Genomic DNA, 12,372 nt, shown 5'->3' on the forward strand with positions numbered 1-12,372 from the left:
GACAACGCTGCAAGTGCTGCTGCTGATGGGAGGAATCACACCGGAGAAGAAGGTGACAGCCACACTGTGAGACTGTCACATCTGTTGAGGATAACAACTGGCTGACACCCCCCAGAACCTCACTCACACACCTACCGATGGTGTCCGGTCACACGCGCGTCCCCCTGTCCTGTATCAGTGATGTAGTCCATTCAATGCGAGTGTTTTCTTTTTACTCACCCCGTGTGCTGTCGCTGCCAGTCTACGTCCGCTCCCCTGTCCTACGGTGTGATTTAACGCGAGAGAGGGCGAGCCGTGGGCGCGTGCAGCCCCCACCAGCGCCATCCATCGCTGCGGTCGCGGCACGCAGCTCTCGCGATACCGTGCCATCTTCATAAGAGTGTGTGTGGTGTGACGTAGCAGTTTTACCAGAGGCTCACTCAGCCCGATGCCGCCGTCTCCTGGGCGAGAGGCGAAAAGAGCAGTAGGATGATGTCATCCCGTATTTGATTTTATTTATTTATTTTTGATAGGGACAATCAGTGGCAGTTCAAGACTAATTATACCTGGGTGGGAGGAGTTATTTTATTAAGGGGGGACAAAGAAACAAAGAGTTTTCAACAATTTTAGTATCAACTCATTCCATCACTTAGGCCTACTGTACGGAGGCTCAGTCACTGGTACATTTTCATTTACAAAGCCATGTTGGATAAACTACCATCTTATATCATCATCTTATACCATCTCCCTGATCTCACGGCGAATTGAAAGTAGTTATTGCCTGAGATCGCATGCTGTGGTTTTATTAAATGTGCCAAGTGCTAGGACTGTCTTAGGGAAGAAAGCTTTTAGATGTGCAGCTCCACTAACTTGGAACAGTCTGCAAAAAGAATGGAAAATTACCAATCTGGTACCACTACATGTTTTTAAAGCTCGGTTGGATGCTACACAATCAGATGCTGTTGGTACCTGTACATGTGGATAGATATGTACATTGTAATCCCTGTAATTGTTGCCTTTTGTTGTTCTGTTGATTATGTCTTCATGTGGAACCTACTGCTGCAGGTCTCCCTTTGAAAAAGAGATCAATGATCTCAATGGGATTTCACCTGGATAAATAAAGGTTTTGAATTGAATTGAATTCCCTATACTGTACAACAACAACAACAACAACAACATCAACAACATCATCAAATACCTTAAGTGGTGTTTGTTTTAGTAATATTTGTGTCAGTGACTTGGTTACATTTTCATTAAATACAATTTTAAAATCTGGTTATTGTTTTCTCAACATCAAGTTACATTACAGTCTTTGCTGCAAAAATATCACCAATGGTGTCATCATGACATTTTCTTTTGGAGAGGGGCCGCAGGTGGGGTCCACATTCAGTGTTACAGGAGCATTAACCCCATTTGTTTGGTTCTCTCACACACCTCCACAGTCAGATGTAACCTGCTGTCAGAAACATGGAGAACACCTGTTTACTTCCTTTCATTGGAGATCTGCCAGCACAAGTTTACTGTCACACTGCTTTTCACAGAGAAGGTCATCTTATAGGCATTTACAGAAATAGAAACCTTTTGGGGAAATCCCCTTATTTGTTTTCTTGGTAAAAGTTGGATGAGAATTTTGATTTCTATTTTAGACATTTTGTTTATATATTCTTTATGTGGGTTAAAAAACCCACATAAAGAAAGGCTTTTAAGATTTGTCCTGGCTCTTGCTTACTTATTTTTAGACCTTTGACGATGAGTAAAACAAAGAATTCAGATCAGATTTATTTTCCAAAATGATGTTGTAAAGTTCTTTGTTTTTTTTTAATAATCAGGACTTTTGAGTAACACTTCAACAAGTCCAGGACTTGCACAGTGTTGAAATGAGAAGCAGACAGACCTTTTGTAAAGGGGACTTTATTGCATAAATACATTGTTTTAAGAGTGCAGAGTGCTCATATGTACCTATTCACACAGGTCTTACATCGTTTCACAGCATGCTAGATATGGGTAAGACTCAATCATGGTTGGAGATGATGGGATTAGAAAGCACACATATGGGAGATTCTAAGTCATTTTCCATCAAGTCGTTTTTTAAGTTGTTTTTTTTCCAGTAGTTCTACCAATCATCATGTCGTCAGTCATGTGGTGTGAATTATAAACTGTGCCTAATGTTCTCATTTATTCACTCATGTGAGGGTGTTTTCTTCATGTGTGTGTATGAGTTCCAGTGCATGTATTGCTTGTGTGTGCATGCGTGTTCACAGGTCGTCTGTCTCATCGAAGGGGATGATGTCCATGTCCATGTGGAGGTTTGAGTTGTCCTCACTGCAGATCCATCCAATGGGCGTGCGGTTGAATGAGGGCCGTGTGCGCATGTCCCCCTGCTGGCCGGGCAAAAGCTCCATCTCGTCTGTGCCATCATTGAACTGTGGGAGTTCGAAGGTCAACGTCTTGGACACCTTGTCTACGCCGCCAAATGGCAGCGCGGTCCTTGGGAAAAAGAACAAGGAGATACAGGAAGTTAGGGAGCAAGAAGGGAAGACCAGGAAAGATAACACACAACATACAGAACATATGACTTGTAACGTAATTTGATTACAAATGACGTGATGTTTCAATGTTACACATTGTTTGCAGGTTGCAGGGATGATCTACTTAATCAACTATGTGTCATGAGAACAATGGAATTTCAATTCAAAGAAAATGTATCTTCTCTGTTGCGCGTTTAAACACAAAGTTACTGAAGTGAAATTACTCAAAACATTACAAGAGGCGGAAAGCATTGCCGTAATGGTATTCATTTAGCTTTTTATTAGTTTAAAAACAGTTTGTAAAACATACAAATATATCCCTAAGGTTCCAAGATTGATCTTAAGTAAAGGATGGTTTGAAACTAAAATAATGTTTGTTGGGTACGTCTGTGATTTTTTTACATTGACAGGAAACTTATTTGTGATACACCAAAAACAAGCCTAATACAGGAGAAAATATGTTTCCTTTGAAATTTAATTTACAATTCAGTTTTGTAGGAGACCAGGCTGACTGACACATTTTATATACTGTATAGCCAATTTGTTTTTACTTATAGGCTAACTAACGCAAAACAACTTTGGACAAATTAAATCAAGTCAGTTAAATTCAATGGTATCATCATTTTACTTTGTGTTGCATACAAGGAAATGTGATGTTTGTTTGTGTTTACCTGTTGAAGCTCTTGTACATTGGCAGGTCAAGGTGCTCTTGGATGGGTCCCGGCATGCAAGACCTCATGGTGGCTCTCAGCTCCTCGTTGCCCCTCATGGCCCGTTCCCATGGTGATACGTAGATGGGTACATACTGCTTCCTTCTCTTCTCCTTCTCTGCTTTCTCATCCAATATCTCTTCTACGACTGAAAACACGCAGGAGGGGAGAAGCAGGGAGATTTAATGCAAAATCTTAACAGAAAGAAACACTGAAAAAAACGAATAATAATCTTTGACCCCACCTTCTTCCTTTGTTACATCAGGCTTTGGTGGGACAGGAGGGGGGCACATCAACATGTTCTCGAGATTCTGCTGGAAGACAAACAAAGGAAAATCATTATTCTGCTCCGTAAAGATCTATACACACAACCTAGTGTTCACAAACACAACCTCCCATTCTATTATTCACTCTTACCTTGTTCATGGTGGTCACGATGAACTTCTCGACTCTTTGCTGTCTCATCCTGAACATCTTGGAGCCCTTGTTTGTGTTCAAAGAGAGCTCCTCCAGCATGGTGTCCCTTGGGCGTCTTGATCTTGGTGCCCAGGTCAAACTCAGCAGCCTCAGAGTCTGACTCATCATCTGACAGGAAGAGGAAGAGGATGTAAGGAAGGGACTAAATATTGCAGGTGGTCAGAGAAAAGGTAGGGAAGATCTTTATTGAATTATATTGCATTACTGCGCCAACAAGGTGATTTTATTTTTCATCAAATGTTCTGTTGATCTGTCCAATCAGTTCAAAATGAAAAAGCGTGTTTTAATAAAAAAAATGTTATAACTTTTGTGATGACTTTTAATAAATACAAATATTAGCATTTTGGGAAATATCCTTATTTGTTTTCCAGCAACTCTTCTAGAAAATTATATGACGCTACAGCCAGCATTTCTTAAATTAGCTTAGCAAAAAGACTGGAAAAAGGGAGAAACGTTGTGCCTGGCTCTGACTTGTAATTGCACTGTTGAGGAGCCTGCAATCTAAGTTTTTCATACATTATATAATTACACCATATGTGTATAAGTTATGACAATAAACCTTTGAATCTTGAATCCAAATGTAAGGAAATATGCTAACACACAGCACATGTTAACAAATGAACACCTTATACAGTTTCTTGTGTACAGCAACAGTAAAGTGTAAAATAGTTGTGACAGTTTAAGCGAAGCGAACCTTTTTTGGCTGTATTCCGAGTGAAACGCAAGCCATACATCTTCCGTACTGCAACGTATTCCCTTGTGAATGTTTGAGCAGTGTTTAGTTATAACAGGATTTACATAAAGTGCATGTTATTGGGCCATTTCAAAGTGGACGGGCCTTAAATGTAGACTTTTCACATTGGCTTGACTTCATAGGGAGAGACGTCTCTAAACCAGGGGATCATTTATTTGTACTACCCTGTGTGAACATTAAATGTAATGCTTTAACTCATAAGGTCCTATATGCGCTATGGGCTTCAAGAATGCAGAAGATCAGTGGAACATCTGGGTCATTTTATTCTCGAAAGTCAGACATTTTTGGCTTAATGGGGGAATGGGGTCCCATCTCCAACATTGTATCAAGTTATCTTTATACATCATCTCTTATGTCATATCTTGTTTTACACCAGAAAAGCATATGCTGTTAAATAGGTTCAAGATATGAACAGTAAAGGCGTAAATTATTAATTCAATCCTCGGCAACTATGAGAGCAGTATTGATTTTCTTCTCAATACTGCTTGGGAAAAAAACCCAAGAGTACCAGTTTTGGGTGTTTTTTTGTTTTGTTAATAAAGTCTTGGTGGAGGTAAAACACTTTCTGAAAAGTGCTCTCTCTTATAAGCCAAAACCATTTGGAAAATTAAACTGTGGGTTTATCTTGCACTGTATATCTTAAATTAAACAAGGGATGTATGAAAATGAAAAGGGTACATTTTTATCCTCTGGTATTCCATATTATCCTTGTGACGAATTAGAGATGAAACCTAGTGTACAATGTTATGGGATGTGTGTGTGGGGGGAGTTGTAGGGGTTACTAGGCCAAAGCAATATAGAAGAACAGGGCACTGGGGAATGTCAAGGCAGGTTTTCTGTTAGAACTGTTTATTGAGGGAAATCCTAATAACACACTGCCGCTCTCCCTCTCTTTCCACTCTTCTGTTTCAGTGATGGAGAGATCTGATGGATTTTACTGCTCCACAGAGCTCCTCATAAAACACTCTTCTCATCCACCACATACACTCTGATATCACTCATAACACCTGGTGGCCAGCCATAAACCGACAAACACGCACGAAACCCATCTATAAAGCGGGGAGTTGGCATTGCAATGCTGCGGAGAGCTGTTAGCAGTACCTCATAAATCAGACTTGTGCAAGTGGGTGTGTATTAAGTGTGTGTGTATGTGTGTGTGCGAGAGAGAGGGAATAATTGTGGCTGCTGAGCAGAGCGAACTCTCCCATGGGGATATTGATTAGAGTGTTAATTCAGAAGAATGGGAAACTGGAGCTGGCTGATGACTGGGAGGAAATTGGACAGACTGACAGAGGCAGGGGGAGGACGGACGGACAACGTGCAGGCATGGGACAAATGTCACAACGACACAGTGACAGGGATGATTGATAGACGAGTGGGTATTAGCTGGAGAAAAGTAAGGGATAAGCTCCTTACTGACTGACTGAAAACAAACTGGTGAAAAGATACAGATGTTGCTGCAGATCTGACAGCAGAAGGACACAAATGGGGAAAGACAGATTGTTGAGACAAAAGCATGTAAACAGACACTCAGACCATGCTCAGATTGCACTCTCAGGGATTGGCAAAGTATATATTGTTGTTGGTAGCATATTATGCAACAAGTAAATGTCAGTCATATCGGCTCTGTGAGACTGCCATTAGGCACGGTGTTACTGTTGAGCTAAATGCTTTTGCCAGCAGGCTAATTTGCAGATTTTTAGCAATTTTTATTTATATAATACAATTATGTCACCCATCTTGGTTTACTGTGTTGGCATGTTAATTCTCTGATTATCACTAAACAAAATGTATAGCTATGGTGAATGAGAATATCATTAATTGGGCAGGATGTTGGTCATAAACCCAAAAAGTATTGATACAGATTGAAACCTGATGATGGCTCTAAATGAGAAGTCAGAGGATCAGAAAAGTTATTAAAATTCATCATTAGTTTTTTTCACACAAAAATGTATGTGACTGTAACCTTATGGATAAGTCAGGGGATCACCAGTGTGATTATAGAAAAACTCAAACGTAATCTAACTCAACATTTTACTAATCATACTAATTATTAAAAAGTACAAATAGCACAAATGTATAAGTACTACATTATATTGCACTTAAAGTATCAACAGTGCTCGTATGCTAAACCATATCCCTTTTGAGTGTTATATATTATATAATATCATATTATATTATACTGGATTATATAATTTTACATTGGATTACTCTTGCATTAATGTGCGAACAGACTAAGGCCAAATATGAACCTGTTCCAATATTTTTAGTTGCGATGATTCCACTTCAGGCGCCTTAAACAAATATGGTGGGAACAGATTCACCGTATGGTGGGAACAGATTCACCGTACTGGTATTTTGTGTTGCCTCCAATGGTGACAGATTTGTGGCTGCTCTGCCATCTGATAATGACCGACATCCCTTCAGGAGATGCCACATGCATGTAAGAGATTGTGTTACTGCTTAGAACCGGTGTGGTGTCCCTTATTACATTTTAGGATCATAAGACACGCATGCAACGTTACACCCCAGCAGTTCAATTTTACACACACATGGGGCTGTGCAGATGGCAGACAACCACGGAGTGAACCTTACAAATGAATTTGACATTTACTCGGCTGGATAATCAGATCACACACGGGAGAAAGAGGAAGGTCTTCACCAAGTACAGGGCAGCAACACCCCCCCAGGGGCCGGTCATCTTGCCATGCAAAAGGTTTTGGATGCTGTTTGTGTGTGTGTGTGTGCGTGTGTGTGTGTGCGTGTGTGTGTGTGTGTGTGGTGTGTGGTGTGTGTGTGTGTGTGTGTGTGTGTGTGGTGTGTGTGTGTGTGTGTGTGTGTGTGTGTGTGTGTGTGTGTGTGTGTGTGTGTGTGTGTGTGTGTGTGTGTGTGTGTGTGTGTGTGTGTGTGTGTGTGGGTGTGGGTTTTACCATCCTGGCTGATGTTGGACAGGTCAGTGATTATCTTGTAGGCCTTCTTCCTCTTGTTAGGAGGGACAGGAGTGCTGGGAGGCATGGCTAAAGAACAAAAAAGTGGAAATGATGACCTCGTAAAAATAATTGTCAGCGTGATTTACCTTTTTTTCGGGAAATAATTGCAGTTGGACATTACATCTGGACTCGCTATTTCCAGATCTTTCACCTGCATTTAACAATCGTCTCACTATTAAAGCTGCACTAATCACTATTTTAAATTAACATTGAATCAATTGACTTAAAGGTTTGCTTGTGGTGAAAACAATTCTTAACCAACACTGCAGTGTCCTACTCAGCTGACCAGAGCGTTTTAGCCCACAATGCTACAACCAACTGTGCACCACCTGCCCAATCCCCAGACTGCAGACAAAAAGGTTAGCAGCTAGCTAGTGAAAATAGCGTAGCATTAGGCAGCTAAAGAGATTGGTGGAGACCAAAACAGAGCTTTAAAAGAGTGAATATTGGATTAACATTCATCAGGTGACCAGTGACATGACTCCATTTGAATGTTGTGCTGGAGGTTGTAACATACTGTAGGCAGCTGTTTGCAACAATAACTTTATAAGGCTATTTATATTTAAGGAGACTGTCCTGCCTAGGGGATCTTTTACAGTGTAAAACTACGTTTGCGATATAAAGTGGTCTCAGATCAGTGAAGTTTACATCATTTACTGAATGTATTATTGTGTGTTTTAATTCTATTTCTAATAGCATATCAATTGCTTATATAACATTTGGTTTTTAAATATGCTCTGTAAATAAATTGGCTTGACTTAACTTGTAATCTATCATTAATTGAATTTAAAGTGTGAGACAGAAGGATCTTTAAGAATTATACCCCTAATGCTCAAATGTTTTTGGTCTCTCGGGGTCCAACAGAGACAGAATTAGCAGCAGTGAAATGTGAAACCACAAAATTGTTTACATACTGTAAGTAGTTCAAGAAAAGTCTCTCTTGTTTTCCAAGATATGTTTCTGTACAATTAGTTTGCACATCACATCCCAATTTCTAGTAAGCTCCAGCAGAAACCTCACTGGGTTCTGTAATTATTTTAAGCACACTATTGTGTGCGGTGGGACTATACACAACATTGTGTATAGCCCCCCGCATGCCCTGCCTAGAGGACTACCATTCCCAATGGCAGCTCGTGTCTCTCTTGGCTAACCACTCAAATGGGGGCTGGCAGTATGTTGCTGTTACCAGGGTCGAAAGCAATTATGTAAGGCTGGAGGTGAGTCCCACTACAAGAGAAAAAGCTGGCTGGCCGGTCTGCAGGGAGACAGTTAATGTAATTGCTTTTCATCTGCTGTAATTGAAGCTCATTTCCTATCCTGGGATTCAGTACTGTGCGCTATTTTTATGTACCCATGTTCTATAGTGGAGGAGTGGGACAGTACATTTAAAAGTACCAGCACACACACTCACGGATTTGCACTCAAATAGCTTTTCTCTTGTGATTAATGTGAGTCATTGGCTATGGATTAAAACTGGGGATTACAGGTGTTTTTGAATGTTCTGGGACAGGCCGGATGGAGGTAAGCTGCTCTGCTGGAGGGCCTGGGTCTAGTTACCACCTCTCTGAGAGAAGAGGCGCTCCTATGGTGCTGACCCCCCCCACCCGCCACGACCAGCCGATTTTAGCTCCTGATAAATCTTGAGGAGACAGCTGGGGAGGAAGGGCAAAAGGGCATCAGTAAGCACATTCCAAAATACACACATAGATCCATACCCGCAGACTAAAAACTCCAATGCAGAAGGCCACATTCATCCCCTACCACAGTGTTAAGTACAGCAAGAGCGGGTGGAAGAAATCTACCATCTGGCACTCATGATTTAGAAATAATTACATTTGAAGCAACGTTTTACTCGAGAAACTGTATTTGCAATAAACCGGTCAAATTAAGTATCATGTAAAGCAATTATTTAGCAATTTCTGGGACATTTAAAAAAACAAAAAACAGATTAACATCAAATATGAAGTAAAGCATCTGCTTCTCTTTTAATTCCTTAATGTATTTGAAATACTAAAACCTCCACAGGCCACGGCCAAAATCCCAATACTACAGGACTTAAATTGAACTGTCTCACTGTATTTAAATAGGATCTAGAATGATTTGACAACTCTGTGAGCATCAGTGCCAGATACTCCACAAACACTCAAGGCACGTGTGAGAGACATTTCTTTATAGCTGCGGTCACACAATATCACTTCTCTAATGTCTTACCTCAGACCCAGTTATCCACAAGTCACAGAAGGTCACAGAAAAAAGGTGCTGCTCAGAGGAGGAGGAATATAGATTTCCAGGTAGATTTGTGTCCAAGAGCTTGTATTGTACTGCCTGCCCTCCTCTTCGCCCTGGAGAGAGTGAAACCCTATCATTAGGGCTGCTGCAGTGCTATGGGCCAGGCTTCAGGGTTGGGGGGGAGGGGGGGAGGGTTTGGTTGGGTAGGGGGTAGAAAGGGTGGGTGTGGTGTTACAAGTTCACAGGTTACTAAGATAAATGATCATAGAAAACTGACAACGTTTTTTTTCAAGTATCAACTTTATCTATGTATTAAAAAAAACATAGAAACAAATAAATTACAAATGTTAAAATGACATGTAACTTATACCCTTTTCCAAAAAATGTTTTGCAGGTTTTGCATTTTGTGATTTGACAGTAATAATGTTTTGTTTTTTGTCAAGTGGGAAAGGTGACTTTAAAAATATAACCTGTTGGTGTCCCATATTTTTCCCTTTCAGAAAAACCAGGGCTATTTTAAAATGAAGAAATAGTTCAGCAAGAATTCATAACATTTGATAATAAGCCTTTGGAACACAGGGAAGGAATGCATCGGTAGCATATATTTAATCCTGATTGTGAAAGTCAGCAGATGCTAGTAAAATTGATAAGGATCAGCACGATGATTTCATTGAATTCCAAGCCAGAATCATTTGTCCCATCCCTTCAATTCACAGGGAAACAACAGCAGCTTTTGATAAGAACGACAAATAAAACCTGAGAATAGAAAACATATTTCTAGCAGTTACCTTCTTCCCCTGTCACTTGGTGTTATGTGCTTAAGGGCATTTATGCTTTTGTTGATGTGTCTCTCTCCCCCTCTCATAGACTCTATTCATCCTCCTCCAGCTAAACAAATGTTGTGGCTTCATGCCTTGTATGCTCCCGGCTACAGTGTGAGTTCCTCGTCAGTCACCTGCTTTTTATGAGTCAACCAGAAGCCTTTATATATATTCAAATGACAATGTTCAAAACAAGGGTGACAGGGGTTGCTCAAGGGTCAGTAGAGATGAAAATAGAGCTAAAAGAGAGAACAACAGCCTACATAATCAGGTGGCCAGACACATGACTCCAAATGAATGCTAATGACTTTGCTAAATGTGTCAATAGCAAAATATTTATAAACACATTTAACGTATCCACTTAACAAAGTTTGTTACTGCAGAATTACACAAAATTCTGTCAATAGACACACCAGTGGCTCTGTGCCGCTTTATTTAGGAAAGCTAGCATGCAAACATGCTTACAATGACAATGCTAACAATATGATGTTTAGCAGGTTTAATGTTAGCCAAGTTCACCATCTTTGTTTAAAAAGTCTAAGCATGTAAACATCTGTAGTTCAGCACTTAACAAAAGTATATTGGGGCTAATGGGAATTATTTTTCTGGTATTTGGTCCTTCACCAATGTATTAAAGGGGACCTATCATGCAAAATGCACAATGTATTTTATACATAAATATGTGTTCCCGGTGTGTCAGGGAACGCACGCAGCGTCAGAAACTAAAACCCTCTCTCTTTTCCTCCGTACCCAAATCTCTAAAAACGGGGGTACAACGGAGCTGATCCAGATTTGCAGCGATTTGACGTCATATCAGCGGAGGACCCACATAAACGTTGCTATCAGAAACAATGCCCGACTGTTTTGGACATAATATGGTCAGTGTTTACATTAGCATTGCTAACACTCAGAGCTAACATGTACTGGAGAGCATGTGTGTGAAGAAGCAGGAAATAAAAAGGAACTCACCTTGTGGTATAGCCGGCAAGAGAGAAAGCCTTTGAGCTCCATACTGTTGCAGAAATAATCCTTGATAATCCATGATATGGCGTTTCATCACTGTAGTATCTGCCGATAGCATCTCCCGCATGAGCAGGCATAAATTCCCCTCCCTCTTTTTTAAAGCTTTATACATAAAATCAGCACTTTTGAAACAGGAAGTGAAATAGAGGGATATGAGGCATGGCTAGAATCGGTGATCTGTTTGGTATTTTGAGCAAAACACTTCATAGACATGTTTTTTATATATTTTTATATATCTGAGACATATGCTATTGCCTAAAAATAGCATGATATGTGACCTTTAAAAAAAGTTAAAGGCTCACCAAACTGATTACATATAATCCCAAGGGGAACATGAATGTCTGCACCACCAGATTTATCCATCTACTAGTTCTTCAGATATTTCAGAGGTAACGTTTACCTGCCAGTGGCGCTAAATATAATCCGATTCACCAAATCTATGTAAGAATTAGTCTTTGGGGAACAGAAAAGTCAGTACATTTTTAATGGCATCTAATAGCTGTTAAGATATTGCAGTCTGGACAAAAATGGTGAGTCAACCAAGCACCATTGCCGACAGGCCCTTTAAGATTGCTATGCTCAGAGCCATGCCACTAGCACAGATAAAAATCACCCATGCAGTGTGGCAGTCCTGAAATTGGACATGTCAGGTGTCCTTGATAGAGATGTGTGTGTAGCCTGGTTATAAATCCATCAGTCTATAACTCCCAGATAGAGGGTTTATTACCAAGCTGCCTGCTTATTAAAAATGTCCTTTTAGTTATAGTAAATTAAGCCAAACAGATCAGTCAATTGTAATTTATTATTTAGACTTAAAATACCTAAAAATAAATGTATTTGTCCATTATCTGACCTGACCAT

General features: G+C 40.2%; 2 protein-coding genes across 4 annotated transcripts in view; both read right to left on the minus strand.

Annotated features, from left to right (window-relative positions):
• Nucleotides 1–341, minus strand: part of LOC117544253 (inactive ubiquitin carboxyl-terminal hydrolase 54-like) — a 56,583-nt gene extending 56,242 nt beyond the window's left edge. For 2 of the 3 annotated variants that reach the window (XR_004568662.1, XM_034213153.1), the window contains exon 1: nucleotides 220–341. The gene's annotated coding sequence lies outside the window, so the exon portion shown is untranslated. Of the gene's footprint in view, nucleotides 1–135 lie in introns of all 3 variants that reach the window. The other variant, XM_034213162.1, reaches the window with a different exon arrangement.
• Nucleotides 342–1,870: 1,529 nt separating this feature from the next.
• Nucleotides 1,871–9,790, minus strand: myoz1b (myozenin 1b). Its single transcript, XM_034213853.1, is given in 7 exon segments — nucleotides 1,871–2,466; nucleotides 3,179–3,365; nucleotides 3,462–3,531; nucleotides 3,635–3,739; nucleotides 3,741–3,802; nucleotides 7,379–7,465; nucleotides 9,650–9,790. Coding segments are annotated over 6 exon segments (741 nt in total). The 5' UTR covers nucleotides 7,464–7,465; nucleotides 9,650–9,790; the 3' UTR covers nucleotides 1,871–2,234.
• Nucleotides 9,791–12,372: the final 2,582 nt, after the last annotated feature.

Source organism: Gymnodraco acuticeps, unplaced genomic scaffold, assembly GCF_902827175.1.
Source record: "Gymnodraco acuticeps unplaced genomic scaffold, fGymAcu1.1, whole genome shotgun sequence".
Lineage (NCBI taxonomy): Eukaryota > Metazoa > Chordata > Actinopteri > Perciformes > Bathydraconidae > Gymnodraco > Gymnodraco acuticeps.